Source organism: Megalopta genalis, chromosome 12 (assembly GCF_051020955.1).
Source record: "Megalopta genalis isolate 19385.01 chromosome 12, iyMegGena1_principal, whole genome shotgun sequence".
Classification (NCBI taxonomy): domain Eukaryota; kingdom Metazoa; phylum Arthropoda; class Insecta; order Hymenoptera; family Halictidae; genus Megalopta; species Megalopta genalis.
The window spans coordinates 5,032,871-5,058,549 of NC_135024.1; the positions used below are offsets into that span (position 1 = coordinate 5,032,871).

Below are 25,679 nucleotides of genomic sequence, written 5' to 3' on the forward strand. Positions count from 1 at the left end.
ACAGTTTACAGTAAGATTACTTCATTTTATATAGTATTTCAAGGAGATAAAACATTGATAATATACAACTCGAGTATTAAAGTGACTTTACCTGCAAAATATATGATTTGTATGCACTAAATTGTGTTCCTGTGTAAACAATTCTCCACTACAGCACGTGATTGATAATTTGTTCCCTAATATGAGGTTAGTGCGGTACTGATAATTTTACATATTTGTGATATAGGTTGTTATTGTCAGATTTTTCTCTTTTGGAATAAATATGCTTTTTATTCGATTAAACATGTTATTTCTTCCTGTTGTTAATGTAATTTTCTTTAATTTTATAAAAATATAATTTTTAATTTAATCATTTTTTTTTTATTTTATACAGTGTCGAATAAACTAACTTCAGATTCAGAAACAGAAAGTTCTTCAAATTTTCATAAACAAAACAATGACCAACCTACTGTTTTGAAAGAGGTGCAAATGAAATTGTAGAATTAATAGTAATGTCAAGTGATAATGAAGATGATTCTAGTAATTGTGTTAAATGAAGTGTTAATTGAATCAGTTGACTCTGATAATGATGATACAAATAAAGATTCCATTGATTTTTAAAATTTTGTATGTATTAAGTTTGAAATTATTATTAATTTTTATATTTTTAGACAAAAGCTGGGTACTAAAAAAAAGTATCAGCACATAAATTATAACATACAAAATGTGTGACTTAGATGTTTTACGAACTATCAAAGATTTTAAGATTAATATGTCGAAAGTATCATGTGAGCCATTAAATTTACATTTTAATGTGTACAATAATTTAGTGTAAGTGTAAAATTTTAAGTTGCATGGTTTGTTCAGCAATTAGTAATTATTCAACCAAAGCCAGATAAACCTATTCTAAATTTAAGAACAATTTTATTTGTTGAAGAAGGAAAAAGGACATTGGGTAAAATATATGATGTTTTTAGACAAATAGACCCCTATTATTGTGTCAGGTTCAACAGTCCAGAGCACATTCGCAAATGTAACATTGAAGTAGGCATGACTGTTTATTATTCTCTAAATATAAAGCACATATCTTTAGTATTTTTAGATGGGTTACTAAAGTAAATCTATTTACAATTATATTATTTCATTTTAATATTTAATATCAAATCTTATTTAATGATTTGTTTGTTTTTATGCATGGAAGCAAGCGAGAGGATATTTCCAAAAAAACGTGCTTCAAGTAAGTTATTTATACAATGTTGTAATTTATGTACTCATTTAGGTATAAATGGCAATCACATCATCTTTGCAACAAAAATGAACAAAATAATCAAGAAGAAGATCCAAGAGAAGATCAGAAATAATTTCCTTGTACGATGTTGTATTGTTTCGAACATTATTGTGTATTTTTATTAATGTACACCGATATGCTGACCGCTGGCTTTCAAGCAGAGGTTGAAAACAATTGTGATATTGGTTTCAGTTCTTAAAACAGTTATGAAGAACCGTAATGTTCTCATAACTCTTATATATCGATTTCGGTTCTCCATAATTGTTTTAGTTAGAACCCATATATAACAGTTTGGAACAGTTATTTTCGAAACCTTTCCAATCTCTGCTTTTAAGTTTGCCGACTGCCTCGCGCGATTTTCGTTTTATCTCTTTTTCTCTCACGAGATGATACTGAATTATGTATGTTATGAATATGTGAAGACTTTTGATCTCTTAATAGTTGTAATTATGACTTTTTTTTTTACCATGTTACATGTAGTACACTATGCGAATTAAATAAGTAAAAAAAGAACTGCATTCATAACTAATAGATTTATTGACACACACACATTATCCTTTCTATGTATAACAATCTCTTTTAGTAAAAATATAGCATTTTAGAAACTTTATAAATGTATTAATATTGGAATAAATGTATATGAAATAAACCTTATAGGAATGCTAATTAGCGAGGACACATGGCATGTCTGCCACCATCTACAGGCATTGTTGCACCTGTGATAAAACTGGCATCGTCACTTGCCAGGAATGCTATTGTTTTTGCAACTTCCATAGGATCTCCTGCTCTACCAAGTGCATGAGTGTCTTTACTTTTTTCTATAAATTCTTGAAATTGTTCTTCCTTCATTCCACTTCTTTTATGAAGATTTGTTAGTATAACACCAGGATTTACAGCATTTACTCGAACCTGCAAATTAACATAAACATATTTGCATAAAAGCTACTATAATAATTGAATATATGTATTTATAGATAACACATACTTGTTTCTCCGCAAGCTCAAGAGCAACACATTTCGTAAATTGATCGATTGCTGCTTTTGTCATGCAGTATGATAAGACACCTGGAAATGACCTTAATCCACAAACACTCGAAACATTTACAATATTACCCTTAGATTTTACTATATGAGGAACAGCTAACATTGTTAAATTATATATTGCTCGTACATTTATATTAAATAATCTGTAATATTGTAATGTATTATATATATATACATATATTATATATATATATATAATGTAATGTATAAAAATATTAGATTTGTACCTATCATATTGCTCCAGTGATGTATTTTCTATGCTGCCACTTTCTAATATACCAGCATTATTAACCAGAACATCTAATTTACCATAATGCTTAATAGTGGTTTCTACGATGTTTTTCACGTCGCTTTCATTAGTTACTTCTCCAGTTAAAATAAGTGGCTTATTAGGTTTACATTTCTCAGCAACCGCATTTAAATTTTCTACATTACGACCCGTTAACAACAGAGATGCACCAAGTTGGGCAAAATGTATAGCTGTTGCTGCTCCAATACCAGAGCTAGCTCCTGTTATTAATACAACCTTTCCAGAAAAAGCCATCTAAAAAAATATACTAACTTTTAGAAATATCAACCATTAATACAGTTTTACAAAATGGAAGTGCTAATATATCCAATTTTAATACAAAAAGAAAAATACAGTTATAAAATTAGTATGTCTATTTAAAACAAACGAAGTTAAATGGTAAACTCTATTTTGTAATATCAAATTAAACTTATTTTCAATGTTACATTAGTTATTGCGATATAGTGTACCAACCGTGTATTATTACTCTATAATATTTAGAGACAACACGTCTTTTTAACTTCTTGAATTCTTTGCAACTGATCGTTTAATCTATACGATTGAGATTAAAAAGCGAAGGATTTTATTGGTTGTTTGGGTTATCCAAAAATGACAGTTTAGATAAGCAATCGGACGAGGTAGGACAGTAAATGTATAAAGACGAATGAAAAGAAAGAATAAATCTTATATTTTACGAGCCTTACCTTATAAAACAAACGATAAATAAGAAACAAAATTCAAAAAATAAAGATTATATTATCTAAGTTTATCAACGTGTCAATATACAATATATGTACAATGATTGTGAAAATAAAAATTTTTTCGATTGCTCAGAAATCACACAAAAGCATAAAACGTGTTTGTGTGAAAAACATTTGGCCTTTGGCCTTGCGGATTGAAGCGGTAACATGACGTTGCTCAGTCGGTAATCATTGTCGACAATATATAGGGTGTCCCAAAAAAGGTGTACTCTTGAAAAGGGTGATTTAAAATAACTTTTCTCTTACAAAAATGTTGGTTGCATCTTTATTGACGAGTTATTAACGAAAAACACAACCCTCTAGGTGAGTCAGTACGGTCTACAAATTCTGCCCTCATGACAGGCAACGTTTAATGTAGTGCTGGCTTTAAACTGACCTCGAGGCTTGTACAACTTAGTATATGTGAGACTGTTGTCTCATTACATCAAAATATTTCGGTATTCGAACAAAATCCGAAGCTGCGCTTGAGGCTTACGCTACGTTAAGTGTAGCGCACCATTGCATTAGAATTCATAGACCGTACCCGTTTTCTGATTGGTCCAGTTTTTCATTAAGGGAAAAGTTACTTCAAATCACTTCAGGAATAAACCCTTTCAAGTATTTACAATAATTTTCAAGCCACCTTATACAATCAATTCAAAAAAACTTCGTTCAACTACCACAGACGCATGAAAGTATCTAGACACGCCGTTGATCATATTTACCCAATCAGAGATCAGAACATGCCTAAGTGACTTTCATGTGTTTGTAGTGGTAGAAATAAGTTTTCTTGAACCTACCTGCATACGTATTTTACGTGGAAGTCGACCAAAAGGATATCCAGCTTCCCGTAATCGACTACGCACGGTGCTTGGACACACTTGTAAATCAAGATTTGCCGCAACGCTAGACGCACTTTGAGAAGGATTTTGATTCATTTCCCTGATTATAGCATGATCTTCTTGTGTAGTAGTTTTACGCGCTCGTCCTGCATTATAAAGCCGTCTATCTACGAGACCCTCTTCCCCTTTTTCACGATAACTTTTTATGTATTTTCTGACCGTCCTTTCACTGCACTTCATTATAGTCGCAATGTTCGTGCTAGGAAACCCGGCTTTATAAAGGCCGATTATTTGACCTTTAATTGCGGCACGTTTTTGCCGCACCACTTCCATTTTTGCGAAAATGGAAAAATAGCTCAGAAATAGCGTTCCACCACGACAAATGTAGTAACATATTCGTGAGGAACAATCCTTTTTATAATAGATGGCAGATAGCAGCACAGTGACCAGCCGTGTGGCGGTTCGTTTAAACTGTAGAATTGGAGAAAGAGAGAACATTATGTTCTACTAGCGCAAGTACTGTATCTATTAACGAATGTTTACATTCAATTGTATTGAAAACAACATTGCAAATGAAAAATTATGTTATATAACGTAGCAGAGTAAAAAATAACATTTCTTTAGGTTATACTATTACTACTACACTTTGCATATTAAAAATTGTTGATAAATCAAGTACTTGCAAGTAATTTTAATTTGTTTGAAATAAATGAAACGGTCTCCTTGCCTTTGTTATTATTTTTGCACTATTCCTTTATCTTCAATTATTTTTGCAATATTTTAACAATCAAATTGAGGGAATAGACATATCCAATTCATTTTATGAATGCGAGAATCGTGGATGTATAAAATGTTCCATTTAACAACTGATGCAAATTATTTTCGTAAAAAATGTATGTACAGCCATTAAATATACGAAAAATAATTACATCGTCTACATTGTTAATTTAGTTTGTTCTAAAGCATTTACTACTGTACTCAAATGTTCTTCAACCTTTCGTAAAAGTGACAAAATTTGGTCATTATCCAATTCCTGATCTTTAACTTTTCTAATGACTCCTTGAAGGGATAGTTTTGCACTTGCTAATAATGTTCGCTTTTTCTTAAGATCACAGTTGACAGCACATTCTAAATACATTTCAGTTAATAGACAGCATAATTGAAGTACATTTTCAATCGATTCTTCTTGCTGAAACCATTTTGTGTCTGAAATAGCAGCACGATGAGCTTGTTGCAAATATTGTGCTGCTTTTTCTTGATCAATATCTGTTTTCTTAAGTGCTGTAAGCTGTCCATACATTCTCCAAACATCGGAATTATTGAGTATAAGGGAACTAATTCGTCCAAATAACTCTAAAGCTTTTGAAAGTAATCTTTGTGCAGGATTCCCATCGGAATCGTTCACATTGTTTAATATAGCGCGAGTTAATATATCGAGGACTTGAAAGTCTAAATGATCTTTTTTGAGATCCAAAATACGATGGTAACAACGTATTACCTGTAAAAATAAAAAATTAGCATAGAAATATTTATACCTCAGAAGCAGTAAAAGTCATTATCATATTATTATATGTGCTATGTACATACTTCTGAGAAGTGTCCTAAGTCTATGCTAACGACCATTAAATTGTCCCAAACTTGCCAATGGTTATAACTGCATTTTACAGCATCATGTAGAGACTTCCATGCTCTTTCTTTATCGCCCAATTTTATATAAGCTTTTGCTAAATTGTTCCAGGCTTCAAATGTCTATAATTTGTATATACAGTATGTAAACATAACGTATTTAATATACATTGTAGTTCATAAATATTGCAAAACGATACAAACCGACTGTTCCAAAGCACAGTAACGCCTATATGCAGTCGCTGCCAATTTCCAATCTTCTATTTGCAAAGCTGCATATCCGAGTCTTATCCAAACGTTTTCTTGAATATTATTTAATTCAACTGATAATTTTAGATGTGGTATAGCTTTCGTGTACTAAAAGATAAAAATCATATTTGGTGTTTAGTGATTCTATAATGCCATATATTTAAATTATATTTTTCAGTGATTATATATGTACAAACATCTCTTTTTGCAAAATAAAACATTCCCCAATGTCTTTGAGCACGACTACTCCTTTCATTTGATAATTTCCATGCTGTTTCATAATGATTGCTATCTTGAGTTGCATCACCTAGTAAACACCATAAATGCACTGTAGGTTTCTTAGATATTTCTTGACGGATGATCTCTGCAGCCTAGAATTAGTTGATAAAAATTTAAAAAGTATTTGTTGAGATAGTGTGTCAATGTATAATGTAAGTTCAAAAACATACTTTATGTTTTAATTCCAACATGTTGTAACAGTTAATAACATCTTCCCATAATTCAAGCTTTAAGAAAACATCTAAAGCTGCTTTTATCAATCCGAGACTAATCATAACATGTGCCCATGTTTGTTCTAAAACCCAGATAGGTTTGAGACCACTTGCAAAGAACATATCTATTCTGTATGCAACAGGAACTTCTGAGCTTTTTATTTCTTGTATTAAATATTCTAATTGCAACATGGATCGTTCAACGGCTCTTTTATCAGCCAATTCTAATGTACAGCGATGATAGAGAGACATCACTTTTAAGGACCAATTTTTTGTACTATCGATTACAACCTGCCAAATAAGTGATTTTAGATATTCATAATCCAAGATTATTAGCATGTATACGAAAAGTACCTACTATTAAATAAGGTTTAATTTCTTCATCTGTTAACTTATCCTTCGGTTGTGATAATTGCATTTGAACACTATTCAAAATAAAATTTACAAAATATATATTATATTTACACCATGATCTGATGAAATACACAAATATAATCTTACAGATTTGATAATATGATGGCTTCTTCCATTCCTCCAATTTCAATGTGTTCCATACTTTTTGAATACTCAATATGTTCTAATCGAACATCGTCATTTAAGTCAAGCGATTTTGGTACATTTTCACAACATCTGAAGGGAAATTGGCTTTGAACTGCACCAACTTTCAAGTATAGTTGAGGTTTCTCTTCCTGTTGATATTTTGTGCGTTTACCTAAAGCACCTTCTAGATTTAAATGTAACTGTGCTGCTGCATGTGCAGATTGAACATACTTTTTGGAATTTTCTACCCGTCTATAATAAAAATAAAATTGTGCAACTTCTATATAAAATAATGTTTTGCAGTACTGATCCTCTAATAAAGATAATTTATTGATTCTATCAAATAACTGTTCTGTCTCATTAAATATTACACCAGAACTTTCATTTAGAATATATTGATGCAAGAGATTGGCTCTAAATAACCACCAGATAGAGCTTTTATAAGATTTTTCTATGATTTCATTGGAAAATATAATCTTGGAAAAATAAAGATGCTCCGGCTTTTTTACATTTGAGTTACATTCATCGTGTAAGGCTAGATGTCTAAGAGCATCATCTTCTTGACTTTTTAGCCATTCAACATCTTCATCGATTTGTGGTCCTGTCCAATTACATTGGATAAAATATAACAGAGAAGATACACCCACACAAAACCAAGAATTATATGTAACTATTTCTTTTTCTATGCCCTTATGTACTAGTTTATGAAGTTCATTGTCATTGCATGATTTTATAAAAGTTGATAACAATTCATTGTGCATTACATCTTTGTATCGTCCGTTTAATATATATTTTACATTTACTGGTAATTCGTAATCTGAAAAGAAATTTTTAATAGAAAAAGACTTAACTTTTCAAATAATACAATATAACCTCACATTTTAAATGAGCATATTTGTATAATTTAAAATTATCTATTTACCTTCGTTAGAAATAAAATTTTTTAGTAATAGAATTTCAATATCCTCTGGTGTCATTGTTGTTTTATTTAAATTATCCATTAGTAATAAGTGTCACTAGAAACGCATGCAAAATGTCGGTGTGTATATGTTGTGATATATGATGTAGTAGTGCATATACTACATGCACATTTGTTGAATTTAGTGAGAAGCACTATTTATGTACTACTTACATATGCACATGTATACATATACAGTGTACAATATGTATGAATATGTTATGTACTGTATACGTACCACTTAAATAGAAATTATTTTTAAAAAATACAAAGTTTTTAAAATATCGAACGACATTTTAAAAAATTTAAATCTAAACAGCTATTTCACATCAATTCAAATATACATAAAACTGAATGGAATTTAGATATTTTTGTATATTCTAAGTAGTGTCGGTGTATGTATAAAGAATAGTCAGGATGAAAAAATTGTACCAAATATTTTATTTAATACATATCATTTTTGTTTTCTTCACATTCTATTCTTAATAATAAATAATTTCAATAGATTTCAAGTAAATTCATTAAGGAGAAAAAAGAGAAGACAATATTCAGGACATGTATCTTATAATTCTATAAAAATTGCACAAGTTTTTTATTTTTCAGTATTATGGACCTATACTATCACATATACAATTAAATCAAATACACTTACTCTTCTTTACAATTAATTAAGTACATAACATATTTTTGCTTATATAAATCGTAATACTTAATACATTCCACATGTTAAAATGGGACCAATGAAATTTGTCAGTCGCTTTTATGCGTATGCATTGTATGCATATAATATAATGAGAGATATATTACAGTTAACAAGCTGATATATCAAATATATGCTTGTAATACTTAAGAGCAACATTTTCGCTTATGTATGGATATGTATATTAATGTTTTGTTGTTGATAATTTTTTAATACTGAAAGCTTTTTAAAGAAAATATTAAATATAACATACAATGAATCAGGTAATTCTTCCATTATTGAATAAATATTCATAATAATCTTAAATAAATTATTTTGCAAATTAAGAATATTAATGGAATCGATGATATGCATTACCATCAAGGAAATATGGGTTTTAAGAATGAAAAGCTTGTAGTAGCACATTTTTCAATGTTTTTTCCATTTGTCTCAGCTATTCCAAAAATAACTTGAACCATGGAACAGAATAGAAGCGAGGATGGAGTCACATTTTTCCACTATACGTGGAAATTATTTAGAAGTTTAAATCATTTTCATTACCATTATCATTAGTTTGCCGTTTCGCAGCTATCAGATTCTCCCATTGCGCTATAAGGGTGCTCCGACGTCGTGGATTTGGCTGCGAATAATTAAACGTGCATATTAAATTAGTAAAAGTATATTTATATCTATATAAAGATTATAACAATGGAAAATTAAATGTTTCTATTATTTTTTGTTTGTTTTCCTTTTCAATCCAGTTTCATGATATCAGGATAAGTTAAACATTCCCTTGACGTGATCTTTGTTAATGGAATATATATTCCATTTGCAACGCAAATATGTCCATGAAACGTTATCAGTAAGATAACGCGAAATTGACTAAAATTTTTATAATTTGAAAATTAGTGACTCTGATTAAGCGGAGAGACTGACTCTATATAATTACATATTTATTAGTTATTGAAATGCAACATAATTGCATAAAATATCGATCTTTGATTAATGTGTCTGTCGATAATCTGATAGATTAGATAGGGTCAGTTATAAACACGATGATGAAATTTTTTTTCTCGTGTTAAACGTATTTATCCCGGTAAAAAGTTTCTACCTTGTGTTTTCCTTTGCTTTCCTTTTCTACGTCGTCTTCGTTCAAAGTGGTCGATGAGGCACCGCTTCTCAACGAACTCGAACCATCGTATATGTCAGAATCATTGTCATTTCCGATGTCTAACAGATTCGGCTGAGATTTCGCCAGCATTTGCGATCGCATTAATCTGAAAATGCAAAGGCTCAGATCTTATTGCCTAGTCACGCTCGTTTATGGCTTACAATATAACAATTTATCTCAAGGACATTAGATTCAGTTTCGCAAATGTGGAATAAAATTAACTTGCAAATATCGGTAATACGAACTTGAACACACACGTATTCACAAACTATAAATAGTATTAATGCGACCTTAATATTCGGTGAATTTTTGACCGAAATATTAAAAGTGCTGTCATGAATAATTAACATTTTGTGCTTATAGACGATAAGAGATAAGATGAAAAGTTACTATAAGTAACATTTTGTAATAAAATCGTTAACATGTCGCTATCAACGCTCTTGTTGCGGTAGCAACTTTTCTAATTAGAATATTCTACCAACAATAAGTGTAATAAAGTATTCAAAATACTCGGAATATCAGGCAATGCGCGTTACTTTAATATTGGAGCCAACAATACAGTGAGATAATGCATTTGGCAGTCCAAGATTCAGATGCTATTCAAACCGTTTCTAAATTAATCATTCTTTTAGACCGCTTCTGAAAATATTTAAAATCCACTGCATCGGCACTTGAAACCTGGAAGCACACATCTACCATAAATCGACCAGTAAAATTCACACCTGAGTTCGTTCTCCCGTTCTTTCATTTCATGCAATTCCTTTTGAATTTTCTCTTCCACTGGAACGTATCCTTTTCTAACAGGAGGTTTCTTGGGTTCGTCATCCGGTTCCAGTTGAATACTCAAGCTTCTGTTGAACGCTTTGATGCTCATCGGATTCAGCGCGATCGTTGGTGTTGCAGGCGTTGTCAACGAGTCGTTCACAGATGTTTTCGATTTGTAAATCTTCCCTCGGGTGGCGAGAAACCTGTGCATCAACCCTTTTTGGCTGGGTGCAGTGGCAAACCGCAGTGGTGTCGGCGTGGTACGACTGGATATCACTCCGTTTGTCATCTTTGGCGTGAAGGATGGCGTCGATTGCGTCAAGTTGACTGCCTCCAGGATTTGCGGGTTCGATGTCGTCCTCTTCAGCTTACCGGAAGCCAGAGCTTGAGGCATTCGCCGTACCTATCGCACACAAACAGCTCCGTCAGACTGAAAGTTAACATTCACTTCGAGACGCAACGTAATTTCGCCGAACTCAAATATTTTTCCGAGCTACTGCAAACCGAAGGAATTCTTAAATTCGGAATACCAATGACTGTTATAATAATAGATATAATATTAATGAGAAATATTTTGAAGGACAAGGTTATAGATATTGTAAATACAAAGGAATTACTTTTAGCGCACACAATGGTTCCAGTGTTTCAATGAACGGTTCAGGACAAACTGGACAAAAGTTATCGGTCGCCCAAAGTCTTTTGAACTGTATGTTATCGTTCAGTGGACATAGGACTGCAAGGGCTACATTTAAAAACTCCCATTATCAGTGACAATAGTCGCGTCATGGGCAAAGACGGCAGTTTCGTGAAAAACGGCGTGTTTGCTTAAATGTATCAACAGATAAGATATTCTCATTGAAATACAACCGTGTTGCTAAAAGCATGCGGAACACGCCAGTTCGAGAAACGAATTCGCATGTTCGCGGTGTAATAATTACTTCGCGCGTCCGGGCTAATAAAACGGCGTAAAAATGTAACATGCGATCGTGTCGCAATGATTATCCGCATCGCGATACTTTTACGTTCTCTTGTTTTCTGGAGACCGCGATGATAAAACTGATTGACGTGAAAAGGTGTATCCGCCGAAATGATATCAAGGATCTAGCGCAGCTTGCAGGGAGGTTGCTATCTATTAATGCCAAAGAACACCCCGATGAGAACAGCTTCGTTTCGTTCAGCTTTTTAACATGCCTATTTATTCGTTGCACTCGTTCAACAATTACCGCGCGCTCGAACGTTACATTTCTTTCCCCGTCGCTTTTTCAAACCACCGCTCATTCATAGAAACAAGGCGTGCACCAGCATTATGTTTTTATCCGCATTCACGATACAAGAGCAGAAGAAACGTGGAGAAGATTTTACGAGAACAGTCAACATCTATTAGAAAGTATCTCTTTGTTCCTTTAGTGGATACGTAACTTCACGCTTGTCCCATGATACTCGTTAGTTCCGTTCTGTTTAAATGCGTCGAACGCGAACGTAAAGTAGGCTTTTGCATCGATAAACCCATCCCCGTGACAGTAGAAAACAAAAACCGCGTTATTAGCCGAGCAGAAACAGCATGAAACAATCTACTATTTTTTATTCTAACGAGTCGGCGACACGGTTGAATACTTCACGGATAAACTGTATTTAATTTACGATTCGCCAAAATTCTTCATATCGAGCTTCTTACATGGACAAATTCAATTTAACGGTTAATCTATTGTTATAGAGTTGCAATAAAGAATGGTCGCTCGTTTGAATTCTTCTCAAGAACTTTCGTTCCACATGTACATTCCGATTATCCCTTAAACGATGGTCCCTTAAAACGGCAGATCAAGCGAGACAAAACGTATTATCCGTCGTAGCCTGGGAAATTCACGCATAATTAAACGAAACGTATGGCCATCGTTTTCCTTTAATCAACGTCCACCTAGCTGAAAAAAAACGACCAACGCGTCTCGCGTAGGGCATACTGGCGTGTATAAAGATTACAATATCAGAGAAAAGAAATTTCGCCGTGACGAATCCAATTTTTTGTCCACGAATTTATGTCGCGTAGTTAACACGTTCTGTGCCACGTGTACCATCGATGGTACACGCTTGCATGTTTACTTAGTGAACTGAACAAATTGTTTACAAGAAATTTAGAACCGAAGAATCAATTTCCACCGCAAGAATGGGCGTTGATAAGTTTTTGTTACGTTGTTATGTGTACGAGAATTAATAATTGCACGTAATACATCAAGTTTTAGTAAAATATCAAAGTGTGAAGATTCGAGTAAAAAAAGCTCGGCACGGAACGTGTTAATAAAATCAAGGTGATGCGTAGTATTGTGTGTGTGCGCGCGCGCGCGCGCTCAAGTCGAAAATCAGTAAATCAACGACCGCGCGTATAATCGTCGCGTCACTCATGGACATGTAGATAGGCTGTCGATGCATTTCGTCCCTATAAGGACTACGTCGGCTGGTTTACTCTTTCTTTCTTTCGTTCAACGACCTTGAGCACGACCGAGCCATGGAACATATACATGTTTACCTGCACGTACGTCTCTTGGTTCAAGCGTACCTTGGAATCTACCGTCTCGTGGGACGTGGTCTTAATGCTGCCCACGTTTCGTAGCTCGTGCTCCCTCTCCGTGACCTCTTCGATCTCCTTCTGTATTCTGTCCGTTGCCTTCTTCAGCTGCTCCAACCTGTGATCCGCCTGCGTGTGCAACGAAATTGTACCATGTTAACGGCTTAGTCGATTGTTACCGAAATGATAGGGGACGATCTCAACTATTCGAAGGATCCGGCAACATATTCACCGTGTCGTTATCAAATTATCATGTTTTACAGTATGAAAGTTAACGCGTCCGCAGCCAGAATTTCGTCTTGTCTTCGTAGTTAGAAGTTCCTTTTAATTCAATGTCAGTTACTTGTTGTTAACCCTTTTAGTGCCGGGCGAAAAAGAGGTGCTTATGCGAATATAACCGGCCGAATTTTACGATTTTACTAGGATTTAGAAAAAGGTTCATAAAAACCAAGCGAAAAGCAATATTTACATAATTCAAAAAACAGTGTATTAAGGACAAAATATAGAATAAAACAGTGACGCTAATTTTTCTCTCGTAATGAAATTAGACTATTTATAACGTATTTATTTATTTATAACGCTACAAGGTGCGGGCCGATATATCGGCTCTGGCACTTTTCGCCAGTGCATCGAGGGCCGATATATCGGCCTCCGGCACTAAAAGGGTTAATATCAGTTGTATGTATAGTCGCTCACGACAGTGTTTGAGCGCACTCTAAGACGGAATAATTTTTGAAGAATTGAACTTAGAAATTGATCGGAACGATGGAAACGATGATAAAATAACGTTTTTCAATTTTCCGATCGGAATATCTATCAAAAAATGCAATTGTACATACGTATGCGAAAACTTTAAACAAAATCGATGACGCAGAAACAAGCTACAGTCGTTGAAATATTTCAGTTTTTTCATTTAGTACAATTATTGATCGAAAATCGTAAGAAACTGCGGTTTTCACTATTTTTTTTTTTCATAACAACAATGCATTTCAATTTCTAATGTGGAATTAGATAAAGAAGTTGGAGAACGCGATCTGTTATCTTTTCTGTCATATCGCGACTAATTACGATACTTTCAACAAATTGTTCGCACGTCATCGAGTGAACTCGTTTGTCCCGATGTTAATGAAGTTATTTCGCTACCGCATGTAAGGACCGTTAGCGAACAAACGCCGGAGTGCAAACTCTGCAGAGAGTCAATTTGCACATTCGAATTTCCAGATGAGTTTCATTTCAGTCGCTTCAAGATGAGTCATTCCAGGATTTTCACGTTCAGTTTTTTGCGAACATCCAGAAGGTATACAGTCGGAATGGATTAGCAACTGTTGACCCGTTCCACGCGTTGTAAGTTTAACAAGCTTGTGCTACATTCGTTTAAAAATAACTTTCCCGTACGGCAACGTAATACTGCGAGCGATTATAAGGCTGCAGGAAACGACCCTGTGTGTCACTTTAGGACATCGGGTCTCTTGTCATGTTTTGATGATTATGATTATCGGGGCGACAGTTTTCTAACTACATAATCATAGGTCGCACGGGATACGGTAGCTCCCGGTAGGCTCTAGAAAGAAAACAACAATTACGTGGCTAAGAATTACCGTCGCTCCTTGATGTTGGAAAGCCGAACCAAAACAAGAACTGCCAACGGTATCAAGGATGATTGCAACAGCTTTGCAAATGTGTTGCTGGAAGTGCGTACGTGTCTCTATGATTTTACACGAAAGCAATCGAACAGCTAAAACAATCGATAATAATTTTGAAAAATGTCATCTAGGCATCGATTTGGTACACGTGTGTTGTCCTATGAAAAAAATGTCGAACCTAATCAGAGAATTATTTCAAATGTACCCTAATGTGAACGACATAAAAACGTGGATCCGGGAATTGTAATCGATTTGGTTGTCTTCGGACAGACTCGAACGAGGATCAAACCAGGATGGAAGATCGTTTGATGGATGAATGAACCAAGTTTTCCCGTTTTTCCATCCGAGGGCCGTTTCCCAATCCTGCTACGAGTCGGATGCTCACAATCGCGCAGCCCCGCGTAATTAGAGAAGCCACTGTTTCAGAATGTTGAATTAATGATGGTGCAACCCGACCCCTGAACCTCAATTCTAACATCAACGTGAACCGTGCGACCAACCTAAACACCGGTTTTCTGTGTGCAGTCGCGGTCTACGAACTCCCTCGTTGCGATACCTCGGCTCGCTTTTTCGGCATGCTGCCCGCGAAAATGAAACGAGAAACAAAATACGGGCCGCCGAATAAATGAAATTCAATGGTGACCAGCATCCATCGTCCCTCTAACGGGAAACAAATTCCAGAAAGCTGGCTGTACGCGACCGCCATACTATTAACCCGTTCTAGGCTCATCGTAGTGATCCATAAGAAATTTTACAGTTAATTTACAAGGTTAATTGGGTTTCCATTCGCGTAGCAGTGGTCAATTAAGCTCGCTATTTAGATAAGTCGATCTCGAAGAGTGGCTTTGACGATGGCCGGCTTTCGTTTATTAGCTTCGCGTTCATAAAACCGATGACCACTGGAGTTTAGATAATGACGGAAATATAAATTAGACGGTCTGATTTAGAGAGCTCGAAGTCGAGGAAATGTGCGTTGACCACATGTTGGGTTATGCGGTATGCTAATGAAAAAATAAAACTTTGCAGAATTGTTCGCCATCGATGAAGAACAGATCGTGCAACCAATATTGAGCATAATGGTCTGTTAACTGACCGAATTAGTTGCAACGTAATCGAAACTTGGGACGAATGTGTCGTGAAAAATTCTTTGATCGTTGCCAGTTGCGACGATACAGAGCCGTGGTGTACGATTTTTCTGAAATGTTCTACCTGATATCATAAATTGTCGGACTCGCACACGCGAAGAAAATAATGGAAACGTTTACGTTATCCAATATATCGAAACAAAGTAAAAATATGAAGTAAAAATTTCCTTCATGCATGCTACGACTTATGCCAAGGACTCGTGTCCTTCGCGTCCTTTCATTTTTCCTTCACTCCCGAGACAGTAGAAACTACACTTCTCTTGCAAATTAGAACAGCTATTACGATAACATAAACTCGCTTCCCCTTATCACCGTTCATACTTCTAAAATTTTGTTTCGATAAAAAATCATATTTTAATCGACCAACCCCGTGTTAGATCGTTATTAGCACGTTATGCAACGATGTGAACGGCTTCACACGAAACTGTATTACCACGCGTAACCGGTCTATTTATCTCCAATCGTCTCTCGTTTCCAATCAATTGCTATCGCTCGATACCGCGGCCGATAAACTTCCTTAAGTTTAAACCCGCGCCGCTGATAGGTGCATGTAACGATAACGCATCGCGATCGATTTTCATTTCGACACCGTTTAAATGGAAACACTATGCCAGTTTAGATCGTGTTCCATAGATAGGATAGGGGCCAAGGGCAATTTTGTTGTCGATCCGTCTTTCGAATGATTTTTAGATAGCAGTTAACATTATTCGCTAATTAATAAACTCCGCGGGGCACAATGCGTTACTTCATTGATGTTTTTATCGGTGACACAATGATTCATCGATAGATCATCCAAAGAATGAGTCAATACTTTATGCAATTCTTGTGAAAACTCTTTTCCCCGTCGTTTCCTGGCCAAGCTATTGCAAAACGATAACTAAAACAAACTATGATATAAACTTGTCTTCGTTTTTCATCATTCGCACTAACAAAATTCTGTCTTTTTCTTCAGCCAATTACAAGACTGCATTTACGATGATTACAAGTTAAGGAAATTTTAACAACCGTTCTTCTTTGCGTCTCTTGTTAATTAGACAGATGTTCAAGACAAACTCCATTTCTTTGCCGAGAACGCGCTGGAGAAACTGTTACTTTAAATTCTCATCTGTACTTAGATAGATACTGATAGATAGATACATCACAGATAGATACATCTGTACTGTAGATTCACTATTTTTTCATTTCTATTACCGGTCCGGCGCATGTACAAATACAATGACATCGGAAGAAATGTCCATTTTCAAGTGAAACACAGCGAAGTAAAGATATTTGGCACTCGGAAAACGGGCACTTTTTCGTCGATACAACTTCGATCCATCCAGTTACTTTGCGATCTTCTGAAAAATCTTTAACGGTAGTTCGTACAGATTCGTCGACCTCCTTGTTGGAACTAATTACACGGCATGCTGTTTATGTTAATCAACAAGAACATACCCATAGCCAGATGATGTTAGGTCCAGATGCACTCTCGCATCGTTGAAACGATGGTCGACCTTCGACGGAACTTCGTGGTCACCTAGCCGAGTGCAACCGAAACGCGATCGATACGATCGAAATCGAAGGATCGGTCGGATCTTGAAATGCTCTCAAAATATGTACTGAGACGAGATGCGCCTAACCGTCACGAAAATAAATCGACAAAACAGAAGTCCGTGGCTTTATCTAATCGAACCTTGATCGATCCGATCGAAATTCAAGGATCGGTCGGATCGCCGAGACGGATCTCTCGCTCTTCGCGAGAGATCTATCCGACAGCACACTCGCGAGGCCGCGTATTCTTGGAATACATATTGTTTGAAGGAGGAATAGAAACCTGGCTGTTCCGCAGCTGACAGAAGGGGGCTGGTTCAGTCAGGTGTCTCGTCCGCACTTCCGCGTAGGAACCGAATATTATTGGAACCAGTCCTCGAAGGGTTTCTCCGGCCAGCGAAGCTGCGGTCGTCTGACAGTCCGGAATGCTGCTCATTGAAAACTGAGCAACCGTCTAGCACCGGCTGCTTAACTGTAACCCGTGCCTGTTTCCTTTCTAAAAAAAATGGGCCACGGATCTTCCTGCCTCACCTTTCTTTCGTGAACCCCCTGGTTTCCAACCGCGAGGCGACGATGACCGACTTAAAATTCCACCTCGATGATACTACTCGATTTCGACGAAAGATATAATCGTCGCGATTTCGAGGTCGCGGTGAGTTTTGGTCCGGGGAGTTTCGACCTCGCGCGGCGAATGTCCTTCGATTCCCGTTCTAGCGAAAATTGCCGGCAGCCGGCTCTGATCGCGTGCTCGATTAGGCGAACATTAATGGATCGTGTTATTGGACGTTTTAGAAGGCAGTTCGCGGTCCATTCGTTTATACCGCTAGAGATTCCGAGGGCATTTTCGAGTGCGCACGTGCCCGCTGACGGGAAAACGTACTACGTACGATATGACATTGATCGTTCGATAAATGGGGTGTACGGATAGAGAGGGAGAGTGGTTCAGGGTTTCGGAGAGTGAATGATAGAATAGGCAGATCCAGGTTGTGTCCAGGTGAAAAGTTTCCAGTACGAAAGATACGCTTGGCTGCTTACAGACGAAAAATGGAGCGTTGAAATACAGTAACGTCTCTCTAATTGACGCCCAGATTGACCACAGAAATGGACAATTTGGGAAAAGGAGGTACGATTATTCGAGCCTTGCGGTTTATTGTTATAGTTATAAATTGTCCACAATTATAAAAATATAAGAATCTCCCCTTCCCAAATTATCCATTTTAGTAGACGATCTGAGCGTCAGTAAGAGAAACATTACTGTATGTACCAGAGTGGGTCAATTTTGGTAAATTTTTGAATCGTTTAAGCAATCGTTCGCGAACATTAAGCAAAGATTTTGTAAACCGTACTAGGTTCAACAGTCCGCTAATATGTAATATGATAACAAGCAAATACAAAGGATGCACATCGTCATCCGGGTTCGAATTAATCATCGTTTATATTTCTGACAATTTTATATAAAACCTATGCAACGTGTTAACGAAGTAACGAATAACTCTAGAAAAATATTTATTTTCGATCAAATACGTACTTTCTCACAAAAGACGCGACTTGCTTTCGGGTCAAATTGGTTAAAACGATCCAGGGTCAACGAGTCGATCCGTGTGAAAGCACATAAAATATTTTCTTAGCAAACCTGCTACATAGCACGATCGTCATCGTGTCGTCAGCTAGAAAACGTAACAGCTGGTGTCGCTTAGTTGTAGTCGGTATCGAAACACCTGTCGAGCAGTTTCTGAAAAGAAACTACAATAACAATTCCAAAGGCAACGCGACGACCCACATACCGTGTACGTAATTAAGTTTAAACAGCATCGAACCCAACCAAGAAAACGCAACGTTTGCGCGCGCTATAATGCCTCGGGAGGTGCTATAATCGCGTGACTGGAATTTAATAAATTCTCAAATCTGGACAATTCAGGGGAACATCGCGGAACCAATATCTCAGTTTATATCACGAACTATATATAGTAATGTCTCCCTAACTGACGCTCAGATTGCGCACAAAAGTGGACAATTTGGGAAGAGGAGATACGATTACTCGAGCCTTGCAACTCGTTTTTATTGTTGTTGACAATTCGTAACTATAAAAACGAACCGCAAGACTCGAATAATCGTATCTCCTCTTCCCAAACTGTCCATTTTTGTGGTCAATTTGAGCGTCAATTAGAGAGACATTACTGTAGTCCGTGGTGCAGTATTATTCAAAAAACGTTTCAATGATTTGATAGCGTTGCTTAATTCGTTTTCTTTCAATGTGCAGTATCAATACTTTTGTTTGTTTTTTGTACACCGAAAGGATCTGTAACTTTTCATACATTTTTCAATTGTATACGTACAGTCTATCTAATTTACGGAAAATGTGAGTAATCGGTACGAAGGTTTTGCAACAGATAACACTGTACAGAGACGCAACGCGTGTCAATTTATTTGAATGCGACTTCACGATATAAACAAATATGTTTATATATATAATGCATAACATATTCAATATAATAATACTGAATATGTTATGCATTATAGCAATGCTCGATGTCAAGTATATTCTCACTTTTCGAATCACTTTAACGAATATTTATTATTCTCGTCTATTTAATCTAAAATCAAGCAAGCCCTAATATTTAAATTGTATTTATTGGAACATTATATTCGCTGTAAAAGTTTCCCAACGCGAACATTAGTTGATCATGAATTTATAGCATGATTGAAATTCCACTCGTATGATTCATATAAATTATCCGAAAGCGAAGCTATCACCTTGTTGCAGGAGCCTTCTCGGTTGCATATTATTTCGCTGGAAAAGCCGAGTTCGGCGATCATCGAACCATTGATCAAATACTTTTGAGAGGTAGTGTATATCCTTTCAAAAATCTGTGATACCGGTTCCATTATGAACGCGTACGAGCACGGCTGCTGCTCAGCTAGCCACAAGTTTGCATTCGGATTACGTTTGTCCACATGTCGAAGCTCAGCCGATACAATTAACGCTTTATAACGCTATCATTCGGTTAAAACGACTAGTTGGAAATAATCCCTTGTAACAAGTTACGGGATTGTCTTCCTCAGATTTCGCGTAAAGATTCCGTGTTTCGTATGATTTTGTTGATTCCTAAAAATTAATTCCAACAGAAGAAAAGATTTTTATTGTTTCTCCATTCCTCCTGATAAAATTGAAATTCTATATTTAAAGCGGCGACCGTCGCGTTAGCATGTGCGAACAGCGTTTAATCTAGAGTACACGTATACATGTACCCTATAATACTCTGCAATATCTAATCTACATACATATACACAGATAGGTGTCAAAACACAATTCTTACGTTACTAATTGCGTTCAACCGTCATGTTAAACGATGCCATGCTACACAAGCAAAATGTGAAAGTTCATAATCGATCATTAGGCTTGTTTAAAATTTTGGAAACGATTTAGAAAAGGCATCGAAAAGGAAATAATCCTTTGTCACTTCTACGAGCCCCTTACGATTAGACTGCGGAATAATTGGTCGGAAACGATGTAGCAATATTATTTAATCTTTTTAATCTTTTCACAATCTTGTTTTTCATTCATCCATTTCTATCAAAAAAAAAAAAGAAAAAGAAAAAACGAACATACTCAACTAAATATGGATGTCGATCGCTTCACTTACGATTTATCTCTCGTCGATGTTTGACAATCAAGATTAATACAGACACACCATATACATATATATATATATATATATATATATATATATATATATATATAAATTTCTTTTCTTTCTTGTAATCAACGCCAAAGAAGTGCTACTAGTAATTTATGAAAGAAATCATAGCGCGAAAGACTGATCGCGATAAAGGCGAATAATATCGCATATCGATCACTCCAAAACAAAAATTTAATTTTCCCCGAAGAACAGCCAAGGGCAAGATCGGTGTTCCCAATAAAATGAAAAGGATCGCGTGCGATTTAAATAGCTGTCCGACCAGTTTTTCGGGATCACCGCGCAAATACGCTCCTCGGACCCGTGTTACATCTGATTTCGGCGATCCACCGGCGTGCGGCCGCGGCGGGCAATTAGAGATCGAGCAATTCCGACGAGCATCGCGCGAAGAACCGTGACATCTTTTTCAAGAGTGTTTTCGCAGCCGATTATTCACGGCGCAGGATAATTAGATGGGATCGGTACGATATAATCGGCTAATCCACAGTGAATTAGAAATCCCGTTGACGCATCCGCCGATCGTCTTGAAGCGCCGGCACGGTAATTTACAGCGGCCACGGATAAATATTGACAGAGCCGGCAGGTGTGTGTTACACGGTCGAAATGTACTCGGCTCTCGTCGGATCGAATGCGAATCGTCGGATCGTTGGATCGCCAGCCGGTAACGACAGTAAATCAAACACCCGTTGAACGGGATTCTTCTCCGTCGCTCATCCGTGATTTCGCGTGCACGCACTTACCTCCATTTTCATCGTTGCCACTGGGATTTCACACGCAGAGCCGTCCGCCAACTAGCCGTTTTATCGAGCGCCGCTTCCGACACGGGTCCCCGAATACGCCGAGCAGAATTTCGATCCTCTTATCTGATCGTGAACGCAGCCGGCTAACGTCCGTATCTATTATCATGCCCGCGCGGTTACGTCACTGGCTGGATCTCTTTCGCACCATTTCTCTTCCCCTGGGCAAGGTGTACCGACCCTGGTTCCCTTTCGAACGGGTCACGGTAAATTCGTTCTCCGGCGGAAGGTCCCCCGATGGTGACCCGATGGTTCCTCTTTTCCACTCGCTGAAGAAATATCCAACAGATTCCGTTACACAGCCGTCCAACGGAATCGGCCTGTTGTCCGTTCAGGTGATTTCAACGCCGGCTAGCGCGTGATCTACGAGTCGCCCGTGGAATCGCGTTCACCGTCGATCACCAGACCCGCCGCTACGGAGTACGCCTAAAACCAGATTGACGGGGACCCGCGAACGAGGAGGAAGATGCGCGTTTCCACGCGATGGATGCGGACACCACGACCGGGTGGACACTCTTTCGAAACTCGGATGAACCTCGAAAGCCGACGAACCGCCGCGTTCGGTCTTCCCCCGTGTCGCCACCAGTTGCCGTTCGCGTTCCTGTAATTTTCAAGAGGGCCGAAGGCTTATAATCGAGTCGCGGCCGGGCCCCGTTCGACGACTGCCATTTTGCCTGTGTAACCTTGTTGTTCCCCTGGCCGTTCTCCGAACAAAAGCAACGGGCCGATGACACCGCGACCCATCCGACAACCTTCGCTATAATCCCATCCGTCCCATGAAAATACGGTGGACGAAATTTTCATAATAACAACACCAGTTTTCATCAAAATATCAACTATTTTTAGAACGTAACGATGGAAGTCATTCAAGGATAATAAAAGCATCAGATTAATGCACACAACAGTGAAACATTCGTTTCGTTTCTGTTACGAGCGAAATATTATACATAATGTGACGCGCAGAGACGCGATGAAGATGAGAACAGTTTTTTTTCTTTTTCAAATTCATCCTAGCGAATTTTTTACTTCGTACTGGCGGTCTTATTAGTGATTACTTAAAATATTCTGCTTTTATGCTATTAACTAATTTTAACGATATTGTCTCCGCGGTTTTATTCTATTTATCTCTTAGTGCATTCTCATACTTATTGTACAAAGCGTGGTTGAACTATTGTACGGAAACAAGAAAATTCAAATTTTGTAAGTTTAAGCGTTAGAATAGAATAGATGTCATCAATTGTTTAATAACAATATTTGCATTTAGAAGTACACAGTAAACACTTTTATATCAGTTGAAGATTACACTTTAGACAAAAATAAAATTAGATCGGTTATATATATATACAAAAAGGTCACATAGGCTAATAAGAAATGTTATATATATACTAAAACACGACAAGAATTCCTTAATATAAAGTATAAAAAGAATCCTAAATAAATAAAAATCTAACAATTGTCGAATACTACTGCTATCGGACACTTTTTAAAACGGGACTGAACGACTTGAATTTTTTTTAGATGATAAAACGATTAGTCTACCAGACAATGACTAAAATACTTTTTTTTCAATTTTGCTATTACTTGAAATGACAAAACAAGATACAAAAAAATCCTTTCGTAGATGTTGATGGAAATTGATTAACCCAGAGTCAAGCTACAAGCGTTGAAAAATTTCTTAACCTGCAGATCTCTAACAGTTATAGATCGAAAGTGTCAAAAATCGGAACAAACGATTTTCGCGATTTTTAATTGTTTACAGCTCGTGTCAAGGTCAACCGATTTCGATGATATTTTCAGTATGTACATAAGTTACTGAGTTCTACAAAACGCATTTTTTTTTAAATTCTTGTTATTTATCAAATAAAAAAGTTAAAAAATGAAAGTTTTTTATTTTATTTTGCCACTCCAAGCAATAGCAAAATTAAAAAAGGCATTCTAGTCATTGTCTAGTAAAATAATCCCTCTATCATCTAAAAAAAATTCAAGTCGTTTAGTCTAGTTCTAAAACGATTGTAATGATACAATGGTTTTCAAAACATTATCTCAGATCGATAACATAATATGTATATTTATGAAATAAATGAATTTTCTGCAATAAATGAATGATATCCTTATAGTTTCAACCATTGTATTGGGTAGGCATGAAGGGAATGAAAGTCATTTAAAACAATTGATTATTTCTAGGAATTTATAATTTTTATTTAAAATCTAACATAGGCGAAGTAACTTTACTTCGCATGAAATTTACGGTTGGTGGCCCTAAAAAGTATTCGTACACTAAATTTCAAATCTTTGACAAATTGTCGATATTTAAACTGTTCTAATTTCGTACAATAATAAACCAACAACAATAAATCTCGACTAATTTTGGAGTTTGAAGACATGGGTTTAGTCGAAAATGCTACAAATTGAAACGTCTTTAAAAACATTGGAAAATATTTTCATTGAAAACGTTTCCTATATCATCTAAAAGCATCTTAGGATAAAATGAACGATGCATTGTGATGATAGAGACTTCAAACTGTAAAATGAGTCTATTATGGAATGAGTACGGAGATTTCCGTAGAAAGATCCGCTTTATCGCGCGCGATGTACTTAGATTTTGCCTACTGTTAAGATAAATTTCCGATTATTTCGGTATTTAACGTTATTTTACACTACATTGAAAAATAGTTATTACGGATAATAGTATCATTATAATTAATTATAATTAATTTCAGTCTGATAACTGAACGATCACTTTCTCTCGAATGTTCGTATTGGCAAATTAAAAAAATATTACTTAATTTACACTAATTAAATCATTCATAAATCTTCCTTACACAGATATCAATGCAATCAAAGTATCGAATCAAATTATTTACTAATTTCTTAAAAAGATAATTTCTTTGTTTTCTTCAAAATTCCAAAACTTAAATATTTTTTAATACATTTTACAATTTAATTTTACGAAAGATGAACTTACTAAACCACTAGTAATTGATTTTTAATTGTCCTACATATCGAATTAACACTATCCACACATTCTTCTCCTTACGCAAAAAATTTATTGTTACATCTTACATTATTGTAATAATATATATATATATCTATTATAAAGAAATAAATAAACTAATAAATCAAATCGTTTCTTTCTATTTGCAAAATTACATCAGATCATTATACAATATGATTTTTTAATATTCAAAAATTTATTAATACTTCTGTAGTACATTTAGTGTAATAATATAAATATTTCACATTTTTTTAAATGTTTCAAAATTTTGTAAACAAGTAAATTACGTTATCATGTACCTAGAGAAAGCAACCCATTAAATTTAGATAAATTCGTTCAAAATATAAATATACATCTAAATGTGTACATACGTACACATATACATATACCTACCTAATACTTATGTATTGCTTGAGAACCGCCATTTTTATTCTACAGGCACGCCATCTGTATCCTATTAAATGATAAAATATATTTTAGAAATGCACAGAAAATTTTATAAATGCTATTCTTACAAAATTATAAAGATATCTACAATAGAAAATTTCGGACAATATTTGATTTATTTAACTTAACTAAATCAATTTAAGAAGTAATTGTATCATTACGATCTACGTATATACATGTATATACATATCTTACCATTTGTA

General features: G+C 35.7%; 3 protein-coding genes and 1 long non-coding RNA gene across 10 annotated transcripts; 1 reads left to right on the forward strand and 3 right to left on the reverse strand.

Annotated features, from left to right (window-relative positions):
• Positions 1 to 45: 45 nt before the first annotated feature.
• Positions 46 to 1,785, forward strand: LOC117228957 (uncharacterized). Of its 3 annotated transcripts, XR_004492404.2 has the most exons (3): positions 47 to 186; positions 374 to 462; positions 651 to 1,785. It is a non-coding gene; the product is annotated as an uncharacterized LOC117228957 (long non-coding RNA). The 3 variants fall into 3 exon arrangements; XR_004492405.2 differs by lacking the exon at positions 374 to 462 and having other exon boundaries at positions 46 to 186; XR_013034550.1 differs by having other exon boundaries at positions 374 to 1,785.
• Positions 1,786 to 4,816, reverse strand: LOC143258719 (3-oxoacyl-[acyl-carrier-protein] reductase FabG-like). Of its 3 annotated transcripts, none has more exons than XM_033485066.2 (4): positions 4,141 to 4,816; positions 2,539 to 2,855; positions 2,253 to 2,454; positions 1,786 to 2,176 (listed from the first exon to the last, which is right to left on the reverse strand). In XM_033485066.2, the coding sequence occupies exons 1-4, from the start codon at positions 4,678 to 4,680 to the stop codon at positions 1,934 to 1,936; spliced, it is 1,302 nt and encodes a 433-aa protein (XP_033340957.2). In that variant the 5' UTR covers positions 4,681 to 4,816; the 3' UTR covers positions 1,786 to 1,933. The 3 variants fall into 3 exon arrangements, with proteins under 3 accessions (XP_033340957.2, XP_033340960.1, XP_033340959.1); XM_033485069.2 differs by lacking the exon at positions 4,141 to 4,816 and adding an exon at positions 3,305 to 4,092; XM_033485068.2 differs by lacking the exon at positions 4,141 to 4,816 and adding an exon at positions 3,075 to 3,261.
• Positions 4,817 to 4,902: 86 nt separating this feature from the next.
• Positions 4,903 to 8,175, reverse strand: LOC117228954 (tetratricopeptide repeat protein 27). Its single transcript, XM_033485070.2, has 8 exons — positions 8,011 to 8,175; positions 7,050 to 7,905; positions 6,907 to 6,973; positions 6,507 to 6,839; positions 6,255 to 6,428; positions 6,013 to 6,165; positions 5,770 to 5,931; positions 4,903 to 5,680 (listed from the first exon to the last, which is right to left on the reverse strand). The coding sequence occupies exons 1-8, from the start codon at positions 8,087 to 8,089 to the stop codon at positions 5,117 to 5,119; spliced, it is 2,388 nt and encodes a 795-aa protein (XP_033340961.2). The 5' UTR covers positions 8,090 to 8,175; the 3' UTR covers positions 4,903 to 5,116.
• Positions 8,176 to 8,593: 418 nt separating this feature from the next.
• mdu (mitotic spindle positioning protein meduse) lies at positions 8,594 to 22,697 on the reverse strand. Of its 3 annotated transcripts, none has more exons than XM_033484989.2 (5): positions 21,978 to 22,697; positions 13,213 to 13,350; positions 10,619 to 11,064; positions 9,837 to 10,002; positions 8,594 to 9,365 (listed from the first exon to the last, which is right to left on the reverse strand). In XM_033484989.2, the coding sequence occupies exons 1-5, from the start codon at positions 21,987 to 21,989 to the stop codon at positions 9,261 to 9,263; spliced, it is 867 nt and encodes a 288-aa protein (XP_033340880.1). In that variant the 5' UTR covers positions 21,990 to 22,697; the 3' UTR covers positions 8,594 to 9,260. The 3 variants fall into 3 exon arrangements, with proteins under 3 accessions (XP_033340880.1, XP_033340879.1, XP_033340882.1); XM_033484988.2 differs by lacking the exon at positions 21,978 to 22,697 and adding an exon at positions 17,823 to 19,080; XM_033484991.2 differs by lacking the exon at positions 21,978 to 22,697 and adding an exon at positions 17,444 to 17,769.
• Between the last annotated feature and the right edge of the window lie 2,982 nt (positions 22,698 to 25,679).

Excerpts from the sequence above, each read along its gene's own strand:
- LOC117228954 (XM_033485070.2), bottom strand. The coding sequence starts at position 8,089 with ATGGATAATTTAAATAAAACAACAATGACACCAGAGGATATTGAAATT. Across the intron at positions 6,974-7,049 it reads GCCATCATATTATCAAATCT|TGTTCAAATGCAATTATCAC; the intron begins GTAAGATTATAT and ends TATTTTGAATAG. Across the intron at positions 6,429-6,506 it reads TGTTGGAATTAAAACATAAA|GCTGCAGAGATCATCCGTCA; the intron begins GTATGTTTTTGA and ends AACTAATTCTAG.
- mdu (XM_033484988.2), bottom strand. The coding sequence starts at position 17,975 with ATGAGCAGCATTCCGGACTGTCAGACGACCGCAGCTTCGCTGGCCGGA. Across the intron at positions 11,065-13,212 it reads ACGAGACGGTAGATTCCAAG|GTACGGCGAATGCCTCAAGC; the intron begins GTACGCTTGAAC and ends TGTGTGCGATAG. Across the intron at positions 10,003-10,618 it reads GAACGGGAGAACGAACTCAG|ATTAATGCGATCGCAAATGC; the intron begins GTGTGAATTTTA and ends TTGCATTTTCAG.
- LOC143258719 (XM_033485066.2), bottom strand. The coding sequence starts at position 4,680 with ATGTTCTCTCTTTCTCCAATTCTACAGTTTAAACGAACCGCCACACGG. Across the intron at positions 2,856-4,140 it reads CACGTAAAATACGTATGCAG|ATGGCTTTTTCTGGAAAGGT; the intron begins GTAGGTTCAAGA and ends ATATTTTTTTAG. Across the intron at positions 2,177-2,252 it reads TTGAGCTTGCGGAGAAACAA|GTTCGAGTAAATGCTGTAAA; the intron begins GTATGTGTTATC and ends GTTAATTTGCAG.